The sequence below is a fragment of the Trematosphaeria pertusa genome, assembly GCF_010094035.1.
Source record: "Trematosphaeria pertusa strain CBS 122368 unplaced genomic scaffold BU26scaffold_9, whole genome shotgun sequence".
NCBI classification, from domain to species: Eukaryota; Fungi; Ascomycota; class Dothideomycetes; order Pleosporales; family Trematosphaeriaceae; genus Trematosphaeria; species Trematosphaeria pertusa.
In genome coordinates this window covers 435,831-456,401 of record NW_022987220.1, presented here as the reverse complement: position 1 = coordinate 456,401, position 20,571 = coordinate 435,831, and the positions used below count along the sequence as shown (strand labels likewise).

Here is a 20,571-nt window from a genome sequence, read left to right as displayed (position 1 = left end):
CCACTCCGTCATCGCTCCCATCCATTCAAAATATGTAAGGCTGCATAAGTCCTCCAACTAAGAGCAGCCCGCTGACCTTGGCTAGGGTCGATGACACTCATATCAACAAAAACCTCATAATCCCAATAATCGCCCTGAACAGCCTCAGCCGCAACAGGGACATTCTTAGAGAATCTAACAGTCCAATACGCACTCCCCTGCGTAAATTTACCAAAAGCATAAAGCCCGGTATTCAGGTTCTTCGCGCGGTTCGCAAACTAGTTATCCGCAGTCATCTCGTTGGACCACTCGCCAATGAAAACGGGGAACTTGCCGTCGCCGGCGGAAGCTTTGTCGTTAGCGCAGATGTCCGCGGTGACGTTGTCGAAGTCGGTGGGGCGCCCGGCGAAATAGTAGTTGTGCACGTCGAAGACGAGGTTTGTACTGCGCGGAAATGCAGGGGACCAGAAGGCTTCGCCTTGGAACTGCCTTGGAACATGAGTGGGGTTCTTAGATTCACGGCTTGTCTCTTTGCGATGGCGGCTTTGATGAACCTCGGACCCAAACCACGCCGTTATCCGACAACGTAGCCGGCGTCCCGAAAGTGGATAAGTCGCGGTTGTCGACTGGCTTGTTCATCGGGTCGAGAGTGTACGAGCGCGGACTCCCCGAACTCCGGATGAATGTCAGAGCAGCGTCGACGGTTTTGAGCGAGTAGTCGAGAGGTTGGTCTGGTTGGTGAACCAGCCGAAGCGGCCTTCGCCTTCGCCAAATCCCATGTCGTTGACGCCGCCGGGCAGGAAGTGGATGTCAAGAATGATGTGCATGTTGTGCCTATTGATAGCATAGGTAGCAATGTTCCTGAAAAACTATGCCTGGTTCCCAGCGTAGAACAAGCTCCCAAGAACATTGACCCAAGCTGCGTACGCTATTGGGATGCGGAGAAGATTCATTCCGGCGGAGGCCAGCTTGTCAACGTCAGCTGGCCGGATGTAAGTAGCGTACCGTCGTTCGAGAACAGGGCCGCACTGCGTGCCAAGCCTAGCACAGCAGGTCCGTTTATCGAGCGCGTCGCTGCAGTTCTGGCTCCACTATGCTAAGCCAACCGCTGAGGTTGACCCCACCGGCTTTGGTGGCTTTCCAGTTGACGTAGGTGGTCTGGCAGCGCCCCGTCGAGGCCAAGGCAGTGGAGGAAAGACCGAGAAGGAATGCATAGAGAATGAGCATTGTACACATGATGTTCAGAGATGAATCTATCTATATTGACTATTTGGGATCTACAGTGCTGAATTGCATCCTCAAATACTTCAATTTGCAGGCAAAATGCCATATTTCCTTCCTTCAAAGCTTGGGATAGCGTACACCGCGGCACATTCTGACATTGCGGGATAACCACGTGGAGCCGGTGCGCCCAGATCAAATTGGCAGGTAACTCATGTCGATTAAGGGCCAAGTTCTTGTAATTGTACTTTTGGCAAATTTCCTCCTTCCGTGAGTTCATGCGCCCCGGACACATCTACCCCGAGGGGTTTTACCCCAGGTTCGTACCCCAGATTCAGTGGCATGAAGCCTGTACACGTGTATTATTATGGCCTTAATAATTGAATGCTAGTAAGCCTTAAACTGATTGAACAGACATTCAGTCTTCTCGTGCTTGGATCGTACTGAAGTTCACCCGACCACGAGCGCTTCCTCCACATCGGGTGCTATTCATGCATAGACGCTCCAGGTCCCGTAGTATACGCTACAAGTGGAGAGAATCAGTACGAAGGAATGGCCGAAAGTGCGGTTCTAGAAACTTCGATCTGATGAGGTTAGAAGGGTTGGCGTTTACTAAAGCTGCATGATTCTGTCCACAGCCATGCTGTTAGGTCACAAGGCGTGAGTTAGACCTGTCTTGATGCGACATGAGGCTTTCGGATGTCACCGTAACAGTAGAGGGGATGGCCCGCCCGCACTGAGCATTCCTCTTACGATACCTTGCCACTTCTTTGAGCACTTCCCCAGGCACGTGTGCTGTTAAGCGGTCGTTCTATCGGAGCTGCGACCGCCGGTAGATTAAAGTAATGTGAATTCTGCGCAGAGCGTATAGTACGATGATTCGAACCGAACGGGAATGTCTAGTGTGTTCATGAGGACCCAAGTTTCAGTTGAATGTCATTTCCAATCACTCCCTAGGCAAAGAAACGAAACTACATTGCTACCTCTTAGGCACTATTCTGCAAGTTCCAACTGTGCTCTTCTTATTGTAACCAGCGTCTCGTAAGCTGATTGAATGCCCTCTAGCAGCCGTCTCCCAACTACATAGCATACCCATCAGGAACCCACTTCGCGGTCCAAATCCTAAGCCGCTTACCGCCTAGTCATCTTTAGATAGCGTTCGACTCGATCCACTGTGGATAGCCCGCTGTCAAGTACTTTTCGTGCATTATTGTAACTGAGCCCCTTTGGAAATTAGAAAGTTTATTCCTTTGCGGAGAAATTAAAGCCCTGAACGGTGTCATTTTGACCATGCCAACCTCCTAGATGGGCGCCGTACTCCGAACACTGACCATGGGCATTCAGGTTTCTGTTGCTTCATGTCCAATAGCTTTTATCCCAAGAAAATTCTCAATACTTGACAACCCTTGCAGATCTCCTTCCTTCGTGCCCTCTAGCTCTTGGTCGACCCAACCTTCAGCGCAACCCCCACCAAAATCTATCACCCAAGCGTCGCCATCCGCGTCAATTAAAATATTACCCGGCTTCACATCTCCCCAGGTAATGTTTGCATCGTGTAGCCTCTTGACTGTGGCTCGTATCTGTTGCGCCCATTTTCCTCGTTCAGCCTTTGAAGCATCCTCTGCGGCGTATCCTAAAGTTTCGCTGCCGTGAATATATTCAACGAGAAGACCCATGATAGAAAGCCCATCATCCCACGTCACAAGCCCGCCAAGCCTTGAGACATGTAAGTCGTCAAAAGAGGAATCACTCCTGAAACGGAGTAGTGTGTCAAGTTCCCTCCTAAATGACTCCTGTTCGAATGCACCTTTAAAGTGGAACTGAGTGTCTCTCCTAATTGCCCGAACCGTGTTTGGAATTAAATCGTAGTCTGCTTCATGTGCGTCTGGCTCCAGAACAGCCACTAGTTGTAACGCTTGAATGCGGAGTACACCTTTGGAGATGGCTTCTGACACTGTTGGATCAGACATCGATACTCTTGGCGTAAGGGAATGAGTTACTAAAGGATCGTCGGGACATCGTATTGCTTCGAGGCGACCTTCTCTATTCGCCAATTTGAGGAAGAATGTCTCTGGGTTGAAGTACTCCGCAAGCGAGGGGGGTTCCACACGGGGGATTGATGGTGCTAGTTGATCCATGTAGGAAACACACGGCTTCAACATCCACTCTTCAAGCGCCTCCATAGCGTGTGGATCATTATCCATGCTCTTTTGGAAGCTGAGAAACGTCTGCACCAGCGTCTCATCCCTTTGAGGTCCACGAAGATCCTCAGTTGTGAAGAAAACATGGAAACGTTTTCCGCGGCTCATAACCGTTAGGGCAGCATCGCGATCTCCAAAGAGGAATTCAACCATAGCGAAAGGAGGAAGATCGTCATCCATTTTAGAGGGTGAATTCGATTAGTAGGACTAATGATCTAGCTTAGCAAAATCTAAATAACTAGTAGTAGAGCCAATTCAAACATACTCTTGGGGGAGGGGTTTTAGTACACCTCTGATTTTCGTGGATTGGGAACTATCTGGAGCGATATGTTAGACTTTACGGCGAGGTTCAGAGTTTTACCAGCTGGCGCACGGCCTATTATTAACCCGATGGTGACTAAGCGCGCGCTTCCCAGAACGTTTCACTTCTTTTCCTTAAGCATATTAGATTTAGCCTTCTTGAGCTGCTCCTTGAGCTTCCCCTCCTCGTCCTTTTGAAGTCGGAATGCCTACTCTGCCTCCTTCTACTCTTGCCTCTCATGCGCGTCCTTTCCATTGGCGACTAGAAGAATGCTCCCCGGTTATACTTAGAGGACGGCTTTGTTGACATAACCGCAATAGGCAATCTTGCCACTCTTGCCACCATTACTGTCATCTGACCTTCGAGGCGTTAGCAGATTACGTACTCTCTACGTTCATTATGTATATAGATCGAGTTTTTCGCTCATTCAATTTGAGCAACCATTCCTTTGAAGATAATATTTATGAGAACTTTATGCTGCTAAATAAGACCTCTATGACGCTTTGAGTAGTAGAAGCTTACCTTGCTGCCGGCGCTTCTTCTCATTGACTAGGGCTTCTTTGGGGCGTTCATTTTTGTGGTCAGTTAGGGATTTTTGAACTGCGAGAGAGTGCATAGTTCGACTGAGCTTCTGGACCCGACTATCATACATATCCCCAACAACTTGACAAACGCTCAATCTTTCTCCAATTAGAAGCGCTCGATACTGAGTTTGAGCTATCACTAGATAAGGGCCTATCATCCGCAGGTATAGTGAACTTTTGAGGACTGCCTAAGGATTGAATAGTGGTTAAACCGGTAGCTTCAAAGGCCTTTAGGGTTGTTGATCCATTGAAAGAGGCCGTCCAGGCCTTGTAGAAGAGACCGAAGAAGTCTCTTAAGAGATAGAGCAGATACTCTTGTCCTTATCCATAAAACTCGCAAGTTCGGCTGAGTAGGCGGTAGGCAGAGGCTTAAATAGTCGGACGTCGAGAGGCCGGAGCGTATGGGTCGAATGGGGGATATATAGCGAGGAGTATCCTATTCTCATCGCAATACTTGAAAAACTCCATTAAAACATGAGATCCATGACCATCCAGGATAAGGAGGCGATAGGACCTCCTCGCTTTGGGCCTGGTCTCCCGATCGAAGACCTGTTTCAGTCATGCTAGCCCTATTTGATTATGCGTCCATCCCGAGGGTGATGAGCTGAAGAAAGCCTTATACTCTTTACGGTCAAAATTTTGTAGCCGTGTATCCTATATATCACTGGATATAGCTTATTATATCAGGGCAGGCGGGAGCGACGATCCGTCGGCGCAAATGCAGGCAATCGTCGTGATCCACTCACAATAACCGTCCTAGATGAGCTGCTTTATACCCCCCTCTGCATATCGACGTCGAGAGAATACCCTCTCCATCTTACTGAGCACCCCAATCAAGAAGCCCTTCTCATCCATATTATATATGGCGGGGCTCAATATTGTACTGAGTGATCTTATGTAGGGGCTTGAAACATAGGGAATATTGAAAGCCGAATCTGCCCTGTGGCGTGGAGTCGATTCCTGAGGTCCATCGAGATATTAGGGTCGATATCGTGTCGGTGTAAAAAGCGATCAACTCAGGATTTGCCTGCTTCTTTCTCAGCTATTTCTGGTGCAAGATTGCGTATCATTTCTTTTGAAGGAAGCCCCTCTTTTGTAGTAGGATATAAGCTCTGATTCTTGCGTAAGGTTGAGGAGGCATTGTTATCAGCAATTTTCCGCGTCGGTACAGTACCCTGCACCCCCTTATAGCGCCACGACAGCGTTGTACGACTAACACCATACTCTTCAGCAATCTTTTTGTAATTAGGTTTCTCGTCTATCTTCAGCAACTTCAGGGCTTTAAGCACAGCCTCAATATCGCCCATATTCGTGGAGTAATGTCGTATTGAAGATGTGGGCGATTTGGTGTTGACCGTGCATCACGTGAAACCGGGCGTCACGCGAGGCAGTACGGTATCGGCTTTCGCGTAGGCAGCAATGCCTCGTTTTCGCTGCTACTACGAGCAACCCTATAGTATCTTTTTCACGAGCAATATTAACCGGCAACCCAGATGCAGGCTGTGGGCATAGCGCACTGGAAAGGAAACAAAAGGAAGTAGAGAGAGGATACTCTGAAAATAAGAGTCTAAAGCCGTCTGAATCAAACCTAACTGAAGCTGGCAGATCCTTAGGTCCATACAAAAGTCGTATTAACGGCATTACAGCCCGCCGCGGTAAAAGAAACGAAAAGGCGGAAACTAGGAAAGCTGCGTAGAATGTTGGCTAATTAGAACGCGAGTTATTTGATTAAGGGCTAGAGATAAGATAGGAGAGCAGGTAGGCGAGGCGTAGAAAGGCGCGGGCAGCTTGGAAGCAGAGGCGCTAGGGTAGAGTTAGAGAATTAAGGGAAGGAGATAAGGAAGGTTAGCGACGGGAGGGTGGGCATTTTATAGACGTTTAAAGCAGTGGGTTAATGGGGGCGAGGAACGATGCCCGATATGGATAAGCAAGGGACTGCACTAAACCTGAAGAGGGAGTTCCCGGACAGAGATTACCAATCAGAGTTGCCGTTCCTAACCTCCTCTTTCGACAGTCGAAAGGCCTCGTTCAGCGTCGGCATTGTGCTGCACAAGACTGAGTTGTAGTGTGCGAAGCCGGTTAGAAGGGGCCAGCAAAGAGTTCGGAGAATTACAACCAAGTGGGAACCGCAGGGGTAGAACGTGAGTAAATCTATGGTGCTTTCCCAAACTATATACCTGTAGTATGCAGCTGAGAAGCCTTGCCGCATATTCCAGAGGAGGGTTCCCCGCAACCTAGGGGACCCTGGGCGTGCGCACCTTGGTACACATATAGCAGGTTAGGAGAACCACCGCTCTTCTCCCCCCTCCGCAGTTGCATAGAACAGGGGGGCACTGCCAAATCCCATACCCATGGGGTTTTCGGAATGTGGGGTTTGTCGGAAAGTGGAGTCGAGAGCAAATCTGTGACCAAAACTAATCTACAAACGTATTAACAGGCGCCCGGTGACAAAAAGACATGGGCTTGGCGTGCGGACGGTGTCTTGACAAGTAGTCGCACTCGCTTCTGTCTGCAGGCGCTTGTCCACATTCGCTCTCGATACGACTGACGTGAGCCTGCATGCGTCGACCCAACTGCTTCCTTATCAGCACCTTGGTGGTCCTTCCCGTCGAAGCGAGGGAGAGATCCAGGCCTCAAATTTGTTTCTGTTTTGAGACTGCATAGATAGCACAGCTGCGCGTTGCCTCTACAGCTTTTGACGTCTAAAGGATGATAGGTAGGATGTTGGATGACAGATGACAGGTCTATTCCGGGTCCGCTCACACCTCCGCTATACCCTATCCGTCCTCTTTACGCTTCTCAAGGCAAGCAGGTCCATTCGACGCCTCCATCAATCGCAGCCTTACTCTTGCGGGTCGACGATGAGCTTACCTCTGACCTTCCCTTCGAAGACGTTCGTGCTCGCCTGCTGCAGGGCTCCGAGACCTCCGGGCACCTTTGTATACTTGACCGTTTCAACAAGGCCCTCCCGCAGAACCTTCGGAAGGTATTCTCGGTACCACCAGGCCCGCCAGTCGCTATACTCCTCTTGTTGAGCTGCTTGCGAGAAGGCTCTGTAAACCCTCTGGACGTTCGACGGCAACTCGACTTCGCCGCCCAGAACGCTCGCAAACTCGCCTCCGCCCTGTGCCTCCAGCAATGACGCCAGCGCCTTTTGCGAGGCCGGGTCGCCGCTGGCCGTGAACAAGTATTTGTAAGGTCCCAGTTGGCGGAGTCTATCAACAGCATCCGCGGCTTTGTAATCGATCATCTCAGAAGCACCAAGCCTCTTCTGGCGCTCAAAGTCTCGGGGCGATGCGGTAACGACTACCGTATGCCCAACCTGGAATGTGTTAATGCTCAGTTTTCTAATCATTGAACTGTCAACAGAACTCACGGATTTGGCATACTGCACAGCATAGCTTCCAACTGCTCCGCCAGCACCCCATATAAGGACTTTGTCCTCACTGCTTCCGCTACCAGGCACGGCCATCCCGAGGAATACATGGAGAGCTCCCACCGCAGTCTGCAACGGAAAGTCGATCAAGACTGCTTGTTCGAACGCAGTGTCACCTATCTGTCCGCGAGTTAGGCCAGTTCAGTCATTCCGATGCAACTCCACCTACCTTTGCTGTAGTCCTGGCATCCGAGATAACAAGTTTCTGCCACGTCCCTTCGCGTCGGTTGACATCCGCCTTGACGTATGCTCTTGTATCGAAGACGACGCGATCGCCGACGGCGAGGCCGGTCACGCCTTCGCCGACCTCCTCAACCACGCCCGCACCACCGGTCCCGAGCAGAGCTGGGAAGGACTCAAGGGCGCCGCCTCCGCCGTAGCCAGCAAGAAGCATTTTGGCGTCCAAGGGCTGGATAGCGACTGCATGGTTTCTGACGAGCACTTCTCCAGCGCCAGGGTGATTGACTTCGACTGTGGTAACTTCCAGCGTTTTACCGGGGCCCGGAAAGACTGCTGCAAGATTTCCGGTCGCCATTACCTCCCACTGTGGCCACGAATTCGATGAAGGCTTGGAAGATCGCAGTGGCGTGACAGCAGATATCTTTGGTTTGGGTGAAACTGTACTAACTTCCGGCGGAGGCTTGTCAGAGGCTTGTAAGGCTCCCCTCCGTCTCCTTTATGGCGTCTATCCCACCTCTGCCTGCAGAAAATGCTAACTGTTTGAAGCTCGCAACACAGCACTAGCCGTCATTTGCGGGCCGGCCCCAATATCGCGCGCTCGAATAAGCCCTTTGCAATAGCTTCATAATGCGTTTTCTCGTTCGGACACGCCTCGTTTGTCCCTGGAGCCGTGTCGTCACATCGTGAGATGGTTGTGTAAGCATCCGGTAATCGGTGGTGGGGGTGCAGTAAAGTCCGTTAATTAGCCGTCTTTCTCGCTAACTAAGCAAGCTAATTTAGGCTTCTCAGCTCTCGTCTACCTAGGTACCGGACACTTTCCTCATCTCCGCGTCCCTTCAATTTCGAAGAAATTCTGAGTTACAAGTTACTTACAGCCGGATGGGGGAAGAAATGTTCACTGAATGACTGTCCCCCAAGGAAAACAATAAGCACCGGGTTCTTCTTCAACACCACAAAACAATCGTGTGGGAATTCTCGCTTACTGTCTGCACCGCCTCAGCCACGCACGACGATTATAGGATCCCCAATAGAAACGTTCTATTGGAAGTCCGTATTTCTGGAGACGAGAGCCCGCGCACCCGAACAAGGAGATTACTGCAGGACCGGCCCTGGGCTGAGATGAGATAGGGCCATGAGGGAGCTCTCTATCGGGCAGGCTTCTGGAAGCATTTCAGAACTTACGTCGGCCCACCCCTGTCTAGCCCTACTTCACTAATCGGCCAAGCGAGGAAACTCCGCTTACAAACTCTCCGGCCCTCTACGCTATCCTCGTTCTTTCGATGCTATTGGGCACCTAATTTGGGAATTGAGCTCGTCCGACCTTGTCGCTATGACTGCTATGACTTCATAGGGAGCCGATGAGGAATTCGTTTCCTTGCGCCGGGATGGCTCGTGGAGAAAAAGATGGCGCTCGGGCCAGAACGACGGCAGCTGAGTAACAATCCCCAATCGAAGCTTTACCTCGTGTTCACGCAAGCTAATATTAGAGTCTTCCGGACCTCTGATTCGTGCGCACTAGTTATCGGGGGTCGCAGATGAGAGTTCCAAGAGACGATGCGCTCGAATCATAGTGCGCGGGGCGCTAAATGCTTCTCCGAGTACACCAGCTACTTCGGGCTATACCGAGCTTGGGCAACCCTCTAGCGGAAAGCGTGGGTTTTTGGAATTATGGGAATGACGGGCAAGGCGCCACTAGTTGTGTATACGTGCCGCCTTCGATGGTCTTCGGCACCCTTCGCTCCCTTGTCTTTGGCATGCTGACCACGATGGAGGAGACTATTCCGCGTGCTTCATCACGTTGCAACAGGAAGCGGACTACTGCTTCAATTTACTCGGCACCGTATAACACCAGACACGGGCGAGAGGAATTTGTTTCGAAGTCAGCAAAAGGATTCATCAAAACTCCCACCAGCACGGAATCTGTGCATCGCGGTTACCGGCCCTCTTGGCCTCTTACTCGTCTACCCTGGCACCAGCAACCGGTCATCGTGCATTGCGGCTCAGAATAAGCATCTGACGACAGCAGCCCTACAGTCTCCCGCTGCACCATAAACCCTTCTACAGACCAGTTCTCTGCGTCTACAGCAGCCCAAGCCGAACGCCATAGGGCTAAAAAAGGATTTGTGCGCTGCACGTTTTCGTCCCCATTTTCCGTTACCTCCACCTTCACCATCACTGACTGACCGGAAGCTGTGGGCGATTCTCACCATCATTCGTCGCAGGATCGACCTTTTGGGCCGGTCTTGGACAGAGGTGTTGCGCTTTGACCTCTGTCTCTTACTTCCCAAGCCACGACTTCGATTACCTGATACCGGAGAGTGCTTATACGGCTGCAACCTTCTGAGTACAGACTCTCTCGTCCAACGGCGGTAATCGGCTTCGTGATTGTGTGGCCTGGAACTCTCACCGGAAGACCGGGGGCCAGGTTTTGCTGCATGAAGGTATATAAGAACCTGGCGGGGATCAGCTTGGAAGACATCACCAACCACCACCACGACAATCACCTACTCTCCTTCACCTGGAACCCGGAATCCCGACTCCAGAATACATCTGGAGTTGAAGTAATTACCACACTACCCTCAACAGGACCAACAGCTTATGAGCAGTCGTCCTTCGAATAATCCCAGCCCATCAAACTCCCCAGAGCCTACGCCTCGCCGCGCTGCATCAGTAATTCCAGAAGCTTCGAATCAGACAACTACTTCTTCTTCTGACGGCCGCCAACACTCTGTGGAAACTCCCCAACCTACCGCTGGACCACGATCTCAATCCGCACCTCCCAATCCCGTCTACACCGAGCAAGAGACCCATCCCACAAGACCCCTCATCATCATCACCGAATCCCCCGAACCGCGCAGCAGTCCAGAGCCAGAATCTGCATCCCGCCAAGGCCGTCCACTCGCAGCCCGAACCGCGTCCAGAAACAGCTCCTCGCAACCGCCGCACAGGAGGTCAACGACTCCCTACGCCCGACCAACCTCCTCCAGCCCAAGATCGCGCTCGCAACCGCGCTCAGCCCCAACCCCAACAACAACCACCGCAGCCATGTCCTCCGCCTCCTCTTCCCCGGGCAACACCTCCACCGCAGGCGCGACTTCCAGCTCCTCAGGCAACCCGTCCTACCAGCTCCCCTACGCCCCCTTTCCGTATCCCATGCCCGCGAACGCCCGCGGCTCCGGACAGGGCCAGCAAGGCAGCAGCGGCTCTGGGTCCGGCAAATAAGCGCTTTCTCTTCTTCGCTTGCGGGTTCGGTATTCAAGGCTTTGCGTTGCTTTGCATTGCATTGCGCGGCGTTTGTTTTGCGCTTTAGACTTCCCCTTCCCGACGTTCAAGCGGATACGCACGCATGGTAACGGACGACGATCATGACACGAACGGACGATCGACGGCTTTTTGACGGCTCTGCTCTCCTCTCCTTTCGATTAGACTCTAAGTCTCGCGACTTCCCGAGCTTCTTTCCTCACTCACGATACCACACCCCCGCATAGACTGGACGCTGCATTGCATTGCACGGCGCCCCTTTTACGACCTAGACCTATAGATTGACGAGTTTCCTTTTTCTGTCTTCGCGCTTTTTTCTGCATCTGCCTTTCCCTTTTCATTTCCCATCTCTTTTCCTCACTGTATTGCATTCGTTAGCATCCCCTACCTTTCTTATTTTTCTTCTTGTTTTCTCCAGGGATCGTCCGGCTCGACCGCCAATACCACAGAACGGCCTTTAGCAGTACGGGACGCGGACGCATCGCCCGGTCACTCTTTTTCTTTTACTTTACTCTGCCTTTCCTTTCCCTTTCCTTACATCTTGTCACTCATTTCATTTCATCCTAACCTAGCATTTCCCTTTCCTTTCTTCCTTGTATGAGTATCCCCTAGCATAGATAGATAGATAGAATACTTCACGAATGCATGAGAAATTCCAACCATGGATGTATTTAGCCTCTGCTTTTCGAGACTGCGTGACTGTTGGAGGGATGTGGTGTCTGAGGCGGAGAATTGCGACAGGGGAGAGGGATGTGAAGTGATGTGTGGAGTTGTTCATCGGAGATGAGGAGGCACGGGTTGGTGGGGCGGGGTGGAAGGTGGGTGCGATGTCGATGGCGATGTTGCGGAGTGGAGTGCGTGTGAAGAGGCGTGCAGAGGCTTGCTTTAGGTGTTGATGCGTGTTTGACGGTGTTGGATAGGGAGTGGAGGAGATAAGGATGGGATAGAAGTGGAAGTGGGGTTGGTTAGGTAAGATTGCTTGGCAGCTGCGCCACGCGCTGTACTCTATTGATTCCAAGGTTGATAGTGCTGGGAACGTAGTACTTGGAGTCAGCAGTTGATTGACGGAGCTATCACTACGAAAGACGCAGTGAGACTACGGAAGCACGCCCCAACTCCCTTTCTAGGGCACTGTAATCACCCGTGACATTTATTCACGTGCCATTCCTTTTGCTGAAATCCGACGCCTCACGAATGATACTGAAGCACACCCGCATCGTCCTTGTGGCACCATCTACCACGCCTCCAAACCCCGAAGCGGGCCTATGACTTCCACCAACACTTGACGGAGCGAATGCGGTTTTGCCAGCCGATATCCCTCAGATCGTCCACGGACCTGTCGATCTCCCTGTAGTGGTTACCAGTGCAGTCGGTGGTCCTAGATTCCATCAGCACGGGCCGCATACTCAAAAACAAGCAGGGGGCCACCTACTCGTAGATATTGCAGATGAATTTGTGCTTGCCCTGCAACCTATACCACTGGGGAGTCTTTGACTTGAGGAGGGTGCCAAAGTCTTGGTGGTTATAAGGACTAGAGAGGGACGGGTTAGCGTTAAGGGCTCTCTTTGGCTCAAGGAATGGTAAAGGGAGGAACTTACTCAGCGAGCACGCACTTGGCGTCTGCTTGCTTGTCTTTACAGTCGTACTCGACGTATCCGACCTGCCACAAGGTTCCGCGGTGGAAAGGTTGCGTGTAGAAGGCCATCTTGATCGGTTAGAGAGTTTATTTCGAATTGTACAGAGGAAGCACTTACCAAGGGATGTTTGCAGCCAGGAGGACCGCTGACACAGTCCGCGGTGTCCGCAATGGTGACGTTGCCGGGATCCTCGGGAGCGACGATGGCGGGCGCCTCAGCGTCGTCACCCGGAGCGGGGAGAGCGACGCCGAGAGCGACGGAGACGATGGCGATGAGAAGGAGTAGGAAGCGCATGGCTGCGGGTTGCAAGCACAGACCTTTTGTTGACGAAGGATTAGAGACAAGGAAGCTGTCAAGCTGTGGGAGTGGGACTGTAGCTGAGTGTCGAGCGAAAGAGGGAGGAGAGAGAAGTGAAGAAGCGGGGCGCGGGCCTTGATATTTTAGAGAGGGTCCGTTTGCTGGTGCGGTGAAGGCAGGAAAGCGCGACCAAGTGATGGCGGCCGGGCCCGCCAAGACTAGCGCCTGGTCGTTCTTCCCGTTTATAGAATTCCAAACTGTCGCCTGGTCATGTGTAGTTACTGGTTCATGTCGGCCCATGGGCTCGGCTTAGGTTCCCATGCGCTGCCTCCGCCTTCACCTGCACCTCAAAGCGGGCCGCGGTGCTCATATTGCGCATATCCTTCGGGATAAATGCCATTTGTTTAGTTCCAGATGCGAAAAGCATACTATGAGCCGGGTACTAAGTAGATTCATACTCTATAAGAATTCCAGCGGTAGCTTGCGAACAGGACTAGAGCAGAGCTGTCAAGACGTCGCGGGGGAAGGAAGATATCTTAGCGAGAATAAGGCAGGGATATCGTACAGCGGCTTGTTGTTTCATCGAAAGGCCTACAGTCCATCATGGAAGCCGTCGTGACGAAGACGATGCAGGTGTTGGACGTCAAGCAACTCGGACGTGGGGAGAAATCAAATATGTAAGCAAGAATTATGTAAGCGAGCCGTCTTGGCGGCTGCGCCACGTGCCCAAATGGGCTCGAATGACGGAACCGGCGAAGCGTCCAGCTGTGACTTTCACTTCGGACCATCTGAGCACTGCCGCTCTCCATCCACGCGACGCCGCTACGCCCTCGTGCCACTGCAGGCAGCACTCTTCTATCGCTCCTTTACCATCCTTTTCGCTCCGGACTTGGACGGCGACTTCACTTCCTACCTTTCATCGGCTGTCGTATGCCTCCTTTCCCTATCGAACCCTAAGCTTCGTCTCCCAAGCTCGTCTCCCTCCCCCGTCGAGCCTGCGGTCCCGATACGCATCCACATACCCGCCATGGCCCCTTCAACAACATCACAGTCGCTCCTCGCACTCATATCACTACTGCCGCTGACATCATGGGCTTTCGACTGCAAAGACGTCGCAGCATCCGGCGTGCATTTCAACTTTGGCAAGCTGGGCGGACCACATATGGTACACTGGGAGGAGCTAGATGAGATGCACGAGATGAAGTACAAATACAACTTTACCGTGGATATATGTAATAAGTTGAAGTGGCATAAAGGCGGAAGTTTGGCAACCGAGTGTCATCATGGCGCGAGAAGTATGTCAACCCCCGAGACTCTGATTCCGGAAGCGTATACGTCTGAATCCCGAGGGTCGGATCAATACCATGGTCATTGGGGCAGCAGAATCCTGTCAGAGTCTGACAATCGCTACAGTTTGCGCCATCCGCGAAACAATCGACACGTCCGAGACGAACAACTCCACCATAACACCCATCGATATCGCAGGAACTTACAGCACATCAGTGGGCCGCCCCATCGACGCCCAGTTCGAGCTCCTCCGCGACTCGAAATCGAACTCCGACGCCGGTCGCGAAGGCATCCGCGCCGAGCTGCACGGCGGCCGCTTCCCTTTTGATGACAACAAGAACGGCGTGGATCAGCGCGCCATCATCGAATTTGTGTGCGATAAGGAGAGGGACGGGCTAGGCGGAGGTGAGACCGACGATGGGGAGCGTGAGCCTGATGATGCCAGAGACGAGGACGGAGATGAGGGGGAGAAAGAGGGAAGCAGGTTGAGGAGGAGGGATGGAGAAGGCAAGGGCAAGTGCGAGGACAGTGACCACGATCTGCGATTTTGCGGGTATGAGCTCGAGCAGCCCAAGAAAGGAAAGAAGGTGCAGACTCTGCGGCTGGAATGGCGGACGCAATTTGCTTGCGAGGATGCACCTAGGGATGAGGGAACCCACTGGGGTTTCTTTACGTGGTTCATCATTGTGTGAGTACCCGCTTTCTTCTCTTACTAACTAGTCCCTGCCCCATGACCCCAGCATTTCAACCTGTACTAGAGCGGCTTATCTCCGATATCTCCTCGACATCAGCAGTCTCAGCTGCTTACGTTCTCCCCCTTGCCATCACCCCATGGCCATGTTTCTCCTTCAAAACACGCTGACGCTAACGTCTCACGCCAGCCTCTTCCTCGCAACCGCCGCCTACCTCATCTTCGGCTCCTGGCTCAACTACAACCGCTACGGCGCTCGCGGCTGGGACCTACTACCCCACGGCGACACAATCCGCGACATTCCGTACGTACTGAAAGACTGGGGCCGCAGGGTGGTGAATTCGCTCCAAGGCCCAGGGAGTAGGGGCGGATACAGCGCGGTGTGAAGAGGCGGTCGATAAGACGGGGGACAAGAGTGTGTTTGAGCGAACGGCTTGGAGCCTATACATTATCATCGGCGTTGGACTTTTTGGCTGTAATTGGTATGGGTTGGTAGGAACAAGCCTTTCCAGGTTCTTCTAGAACGTCATTTTGTGAGGGCTTCCCACCTTGTATATTTTTATGTCCGTTTTGAGCGAACTAGATGCCGCGCATTGACTTATTTTCAAGCCGCACGTCATTGCCTCATTCTGTGTTCCGTCACTCACTCCGTTCACGCTTTCCACTGTCTCACCCCTCTTCTCACCGCGTAAGAATTATCGACCCTCCATCCGCAACCCCTTCCTCGCTCACGGACGCGACGGCAAGAAGACGAAATGCCCATCCCAAGTCCCCTCGCTCAGGTGTGCAGTATAAACCCACTCCTCACTCGCTCCCTACGCTCCTCACTATCTACCTTCTTCCACATTGCCTCTCTAAAAGACACAAGCTGCGGCTTCATGGCCCCCTTGGAACCAAAACCGTCAATGAGCTCCGAATGTGGGCCGGAGTAAAACAGTCAGCGGCAAACCTGATGGGGTGTTCGGGCGTGGGAGCTTCGAAAATGGAAGTATCACACGGCTATGCGGTGGAATTGGGGTTGGGAAACAGTACATGTGCTGGGGAATGAATGGGAGTGTCGGTACCAAAGGGAGAGGGGCAGTGGAACATGGTTCACCGTCTGGCTGTCGACCGTCCAGGAATATCGATCCTCCCCACCCTACAAAATCTTGTACCAGCTCCCGTATGGGCCCCGCGGTCTGCCCGATCGAGCTGTTAGAGCTTTATGTGGATGGCGCGTCGTCCATCTGGTCCAAACTACCCAACTCTTCCGGGGATTTGTTCTTCCAAATGTTCTTACCTCGCTACTCATGGTGCTTGGTCCAGCGTCCCGTCCCCGAAATAACTCTTGCCAATCTATATGACAGCAGTACTCCTCGTTCAAAGACCCAACTACGCGCATGAGGGGTTCCTCCAGTTCCAGGTCGAAGAATAATCAGAAGAATAGTATGGAGACGAGGGAAAGGGAGGGGTATGGATGGATGGGTTTGACATGGAGAGCAACGCTGCCAAAATTCAAGTAGGCAGAGGTGGATGGTGCTCTCGCTGGGATTCAGGACTCGAACCATACGAGCCTCCCTCTCTTCGTTTGGTAGGACCGGTGATACTTGCTTGTCCTTCGGAATACCGCCTTGCTGCGATGTATGGCTGCGCCTCCTTTGGCACTAAAATGTGTAAAACCCAGGTCCCATGGAGTCGTGGAATCAAAGAGAATAAGTCCGCATATCACGGACTTTGGGCTGTCGAAATCGGCTCTCGAAGAAGTTGAATCGAAGTTCTTCCCGCACCCGTCGCGCCATCACCCGTGTCTTCGTCAAACACAACTGTTCATCTGCCCATGGGTTCCATCGTCTTAGTACTCTAAATTACTGCGGCCACTGAGAAATGGTCGGACCAATAAACAACTCAACACTCCCAATATGAAACTCCCCGCTTCCAAAACCCGGAGTCGTGGGAATGCATGCCTCTCCGTCCGTCGGCTCGGCCCCGCGTCACAAAGGATCCACTGTCCGCGGGTATAAAAGGACATCACCAACAGAACATGCTTTCTTCTCGGTACCTCCACTCGCCAAAGACTTACGACAAAATTTTTGACAATGCCCTCGATGGAGTTTCGGATCCAAAAATTTTCCAAAATCTACCATGGATCTGTTTTCCTAACTTCTTGTACATAGAAGCGATGGACTAAGTCGCAGCCTGTCTAAAGAATCCTAAGCGGAAAGCAGAAATGCGGATCGGGGGTTTATTGCTAAAGGCACATACGCCGATTATCGTAGGAGCTTGGAGTTACGAGGCTAAATGTTGCGGCCGGTCTGCTCATAGAGTCGCTGGGTTGAGTTTAAAATACGCCTCCGAGAGCACGTATGGAGTTTGGGATTGGGAAGGACGCTACCAAAATTTGGCCGACGTCCTCCTGATGCGGCACGTGGAGTCTCGGCCGGCGCGTCGGATATGGGGAGTGGCGGAGGAATAGCAGAGCCGCGAAGAATGGTGAGGGAGGACTTGATGGCAGAATCGTTAACGGCTGGCTCTTCTGCGTTAGCACTTCGCTCGCAACCAGGTGGGCGAGATGCTCTGACTAAGATTTGGAGGGGCATGGCATTGGGGTATAAATCGTCGCGCCCGAGGTCGCCGTCGTGGATTCCTGTTCTTCACACAGTCTGTTGGGTCTTGCACTAAAACAAACATAGGCAGCTGCGCATGGGAAGAGGACGCCTAAAAGGTTCCATCACACCCGGCATGGAGAAGGAGAGGACGGGGGAGTTGGGCGACCTCTGCGTATCTCCAAAGCAGACATAGCCAAGGTCCATGGAGACTGGCGGCAAAGCGTCGAACGAACATTCGCCTGCGTCATGCGCATGGAAGAATATTGAGGGATAAATTCGGTGGATCAGGGGAGGACGTAGGGTTAGTGATGAGCCCCAGGGAACAGAGCGTCGCAGGTCACAGTATATCAACCGCCTTCTTCCTCTTCACGCTACTTCCTCCGTGCTCTCTCTAAATCTTCCGGAAGAATCTCGATATGGGCCACTGACTTCTAGAAAAATTCCTCGCAAACACTCACAATGTTCGTGGCTTGTGCAACCCCGACCGCCACACACTCCCCTCCAAGATGGGCCTCACCAGATCGAGGGCCGCGTGTCCTCTACCAAAGTCTCCGGCCCCAGCCCATGTTCTCCCGGCGGCTCCGAAACATCCTACTTTTGCGCTCCAGCATGAGGTCACAAGGTGTTTGGATGCACAAAATCAAAAACCTTCTCTCTGTGCTTCATCTTCCAGGACCCCAGTGCCGAAGGGGTACTTGAACCACCTCCCGCCTCCTCTTGCTCTTGCCACCGCATTCGAATTGTTCCACTAAAAGAGAAATGGAAGACTTGAAATGGAGCGCTTCTCCGCTTCTCTCTAAAACCATACTTTCATCTCTTTCATGTAAGTCCCGCACCCGCGACAGGGTTCACCAACACCAAAACAAGCCGCTTCAGAGCCTATGTCTTGGTGTGCAGTCCCATCGAAAGCGTGCTATGGAAGCTATATGCCTTGAGCAGGAGGCGATTGGGAGTGCTTATGAAGGTCGGAGCGAAGAAAGTAGAAGATCGTCCCATCACCAAAAAACTCCCACTCGTCTCCCATGTCGGGTTTCCGGTCTGCGGAAGGATATATAAACACTCTTCCACGCTTCTTGTTTCTTCACACTTCATGCGTCACTTCCAGTACTACAGATCAGCGAAAGTTCTTTTGATGGCGAGATTATCTCTCTTCTTTAAAATTTAAATCCAACACTTTCACCTGAAATGCTGCTTTCGAGGCGGAAGGAGTCGAATAAACCAAAAGACATGATAAAGGATCATATGGTCCTTTCACGGTTTTGGAATCCTCCACAGGAGGTCATCAATGTGGTACGCCGGGCTAGGTGATTTCCACAGCATGGTCGGACCTGGCGAAAATACAAAAACAGTCGACGCATAGAGGGTTCCATTCCTCGTTTATCTCCCACGAGTCCATTTCGGAATTGAGTATATATGATCTCATCTTCCTCGGGGTCTCCTTCGACACCAATCCCTCCTCAATACCACTAAAACGCAAACACGATTACAGTATGGGCCTCCCCTCCTCTCTAAAACTCCTGGGATGCCATCCGATGTGTGGACCCTCTCTCCTTGCGTCCTCCTCATCTATCGGCCTTCACCCAGCACCGCTTATGGTAGCGGGAAGCACATATGCCAAAAAGAGGACATCATCCCGCGTATGAGGGCGAAGAGGACGGACAGATGACCCATAACCTATACGTCAATCGTCTTGAACAGGCAGACACTGTGGACGATGGAAGAGTCGTTTGGCTCCGGGCGCACCTTGGTAGGAGTGAGGATATATAAAGCCATCCTCATGGCTTCGTTTCCTTCCTCTCTCCCCAGTACTTCTTCGTCTGCATCTGCTAAAATGCAGACGCTCTAATCCTATGTGGAGTTTGTCTCTTGTCTAAAATCCTTCGGCGATATGCCGTATGGGCGGACTTTTTCTCGTCACTTTTTCCTTTCGATCAAAAGCTGCAAAAAGCAAGCGAATGGCGGAGGATACCAAAGCTCTGTCCGAAATTATATTGGCGCCACCCAGATGTGGAAAAGCTGCTCTGCTACCAAGCATCGACCGTCTAAATTGGTAAACCAAGGCAGTCATGAGCGCAGCGCTCAGATCCAGTCGCACTATTAGCGGCAATAGAGTGGATATATAAACCGCCAATCTCCCCTCTTCCTCAGCTTCTTCTTCTTTACCACTTTCGCAACGAGCTCCTCTAAAATCGTATACGGCACGTATGATATCACTCGGTCCTTCTCTAAAACCACTCGAAGCCATGGCATGCGTGAAGACCCGGTCCTGCGTCCTTTTCACATCAAAAGAGAACTCACCCGCGAGAATGACTTTGGACCTGCGCTGTTCCAAAACCAAACGGACCGTTAAATACGGTCACCAAAGCGAAATGAGCGACCTTCTAGTACCCTACCTAAACCGTTGAAAACATTCCCGTCGGTGTATAGGGAAGACGCGGCTCCTTCCTGCTCGCCCCGCGGCTACAACCTTGGAATCCTACAAGTAGACGTATACAAAGCTTTCCCTCCTCCTTCCACGACTCTTCCTCCACATCCTTCCATTGCATAGCTTCCCTAAAAAGGAGTGCGATAAATTCCTATGTGTCTCCGCCCTTTCTCCAAAAAGGACTCTAAATGAGTTAATATGCGGATCCCTCTTCTCCTCCTCGCACGAAAATATTCCTCCAGTCATTCTTATGGTCGCGGAGAGATGTCCTCTAAAAACCGATCCTATCCCGATGACGGAGACCAAAAAAGACATGGCCCCTCTCATGTCCCTCGCCTGCAAACCCGTCCTACAATCCAGTGATGGGAGACTCCCAAGGTCTTCCCCTTGCCACACCTTTTCCAAGCCTTCTAAGAGAACAGAATATATAAACCCCCTCGGTCCCCCTCTTCTCTTCTCTTTTCTTCTGTACACCACGCCACACCA

General features: G+C 52.0%; 8 protein-coding genes across 8 annotated transcripts; 2 read left to right on the top strand and 6 right to left on the bottom strand.

Annotated features, from left to right (window-relative positions):
• Window positions 1-257: 257 nt before the first annotated feature.
• BU26DRAFT_566159 (glycoside hydrolase family 5 protein) lies at window positions 258-806 on the bottom strand (the record flags this gene model as incomplete). Its single annotated transcript, XM_033833478.1, has 3 exons — window positions 258-464; window positions 541-652; window positions 724-806. 3 exons carry the CDS (start codon window positions 804-806, stop codon window positions 258-260), a joined length of 402 nt encoding a protein of 133 aa, XP_033682172.1.
• A 1,687-nt stretch (window positions 807-2,493) lies between these two features.
• Window positions 2,494-3,817, bottom strand: BU26DRAFT_343457 (uncharacterized protein). The gene is made up of 2 exons (XM_033822339.1): window positions 3,667-3,817; window positions 2,494-3,608 (listed from the first exon to the last, which is right to left on the bottom strand). Exon 2 carries the CDS (start codon window positions 3,579-3,581, stop codon window positions 2,541-2,543), a length of 1,041 nt encoding a protein of 346 aa, XP_033682171.1. The 5' UTR covers window positions 3,582-3,608; window positions 3,667-3,817; the 3' UTR covers window positions 2,494-2,540.
• A 1,155-nt stretch (window positions 3,818-4,972) lies between these two features.
• On the bottom strand, window positions 4,973-5,593 carry BU26DRAFT_596977 (uncharacterized protein; the record flags this gene model as incomplete). Its single annotated transcript, XM_033834980.1, has 1 exon — window positions 4,973-5,593. The coding sequence occupies one exon, from the start codon at window positions 5,591-5,593 to the stop codon at window positions 5,303-5,305; it is 291 nt and encodes a 96-aa protein (XP_033682170.1). The 3' UTR covers window positions 4,973-5,302.
• Window positions 5,594-6,811: 1,218 nt separating this feature from the next.
• On the bottom strand, window positions 6,812-8,641 carry BU26DRAFT_343321 (oxidoreductase domain-containing protein). Its single transcript, XM_033822338.1, has 2 exons — window positions 7,892-8,641; window positions 6,812-7,842 (listed from the first exon to the last, which is right to left on the bottom strand). Exons 1-2 carry the CDS (start codon window positions 8,255-8,257, stop codon window positions 7,129-7,131), a joined length of 1,080 nt encoding a protein of 359 aa, XP_033682169.1. The 5' UTR covers window positions 8,258-8,641; the 3' UTR covers window positions 6,812-7,128.
• A 1,859-nt stretch (window positions 8,642-10,500) lies between these two features.
• On the top strand, window positions 10,501-11,124 carry BU26DRAFT_566156 (uncharacterized protein; the record flags this gene model as incomplete). Its single annotated transcript, XM_033833477.1, has 1 exon — window positions 10,501-11,124. The coding sequence occupies one exon, from the start codon at window positions 10,501-10,503 to the stop codon at window positions 11,122-11,124; it is 624 nt and encodes a 207-aa protein (XP_033682168.1).
• Window positions 11,125-12,192: 1,068 nt separating this feature from the next.
• BU26DRAFT_606181 (uncharacterized protein) lies at window positions 12,193-13,731 on the bottom strand. The gene is made up of 4 exons (XM_033835642.1): window positions 12,918-13,731; window positions 12,762-12,868; window positions 12,596-12,694; window positions 12,193-12,541 (listed from the first exon to the last, which is right to left on the bottom strand). The coding sequence occupies exons 1-4, from the start codon at window positions 13,395-13,397 to the stop codon at window positions 12,427-12,429; spliced, it is 801 nt and encodes a 266-aa protein (XP_033682167.1). The 5' UTR covers window positions 13,398-13,731; the 3' UTR covers window positions 12,193-12,426.
• Window positions 13,732-14,124: 393 nt separating this feature from the next.
• Window positions 14,125-15,461, top strand: BU26DRAFT_429963 (uncharacterized protein; the record flags this gene model as incomplete). The annotated part of the gene is made up of 3 exons (XM_033823849.1): window positions 14,125-14,392; window positions 14,511-15,072; window positions 15,266-15,461. The coding sequence occupies 3 exons, from the start codon at window positions 14,125-14,127 to the stop codon at window positions 15,459-15,461; spliced, it is 1,026 nt and encodes a 341-aa protein (XP_033682166.1).
• A 1,403-nt stretch (window positions 15,462-16,864) lies between these two features.
• BU26DRAFT_343265 (uncharacterized protein) lies at window positions 16,865-17,215 on the bottom strand. The gene has a single exon (XM_033822337.1). It carries the CDS (start codon window positions 17,081-17,083, stop codon window positions 16,907-16,909), a length of 177 nt encoding a protein of 58 aa, XP_033682165.1. The 5' UTR covers window positions 17,084-17,215; the 3' UTR covers window positions 16,865-16,906.
• Window positions 17,216-20,571: the final 3,356 nt, after the last annotated feature.

Bases quoted from the DNA above. Each gene is read 5' to 3' on its own strand.
- BU26DRAFT_343457 (XM_033822339.1), bottom strand. From the start codon at position 3,581: ATGGATGACGATCTTCCTCCTTTCGCTATGGTTGAATTCCTCTTTGGA.
- BU26DRAFT_343321 (XM_033822338.1), bottom strand. From the start codon at position 8,257: ATGGCGACCGGAAATCTTGCAGCAGTCTTTCCGGGCCCCGGTAAAACG. The intron at 7,843-7,891 runs GTAGGTGGAGTT...ACTCGCGGACAG, and splicing joins ATGCCAGGACTACAGCAAAG to ATAGGTGACACTGCGTTCGA.
- BU26DRAFT_606181 (XM_033835642.1), bottom strand. From the start codon at position 13,397: ATGGGCCGACATGAACCAGTAACTACACATGACCAGGCGACAGTTTGG. The intron at 12,695-12,761 runs GTAAGTTCCTCC...GTCCCTCTCTAG, and splicing joins GCCAAGTGCGTGCTCGCTGA to TCCTTATAACCACCAAGACT. The intron at 12,542-12,595 runs GTAGGTGGCCCC...GATGGAATCTAG, and splicing joins TTCATCTGCAATATCTACGA to GACCACCGACTGCACTGGTA.
- BU26DRAFT_343265 (XM_033822337.1), bottom strand. From the start codon at position 17,083: ATGTCCTTTTATACCCGCGGACAGTGGATCCTTTGTGACGCGGGGCCG.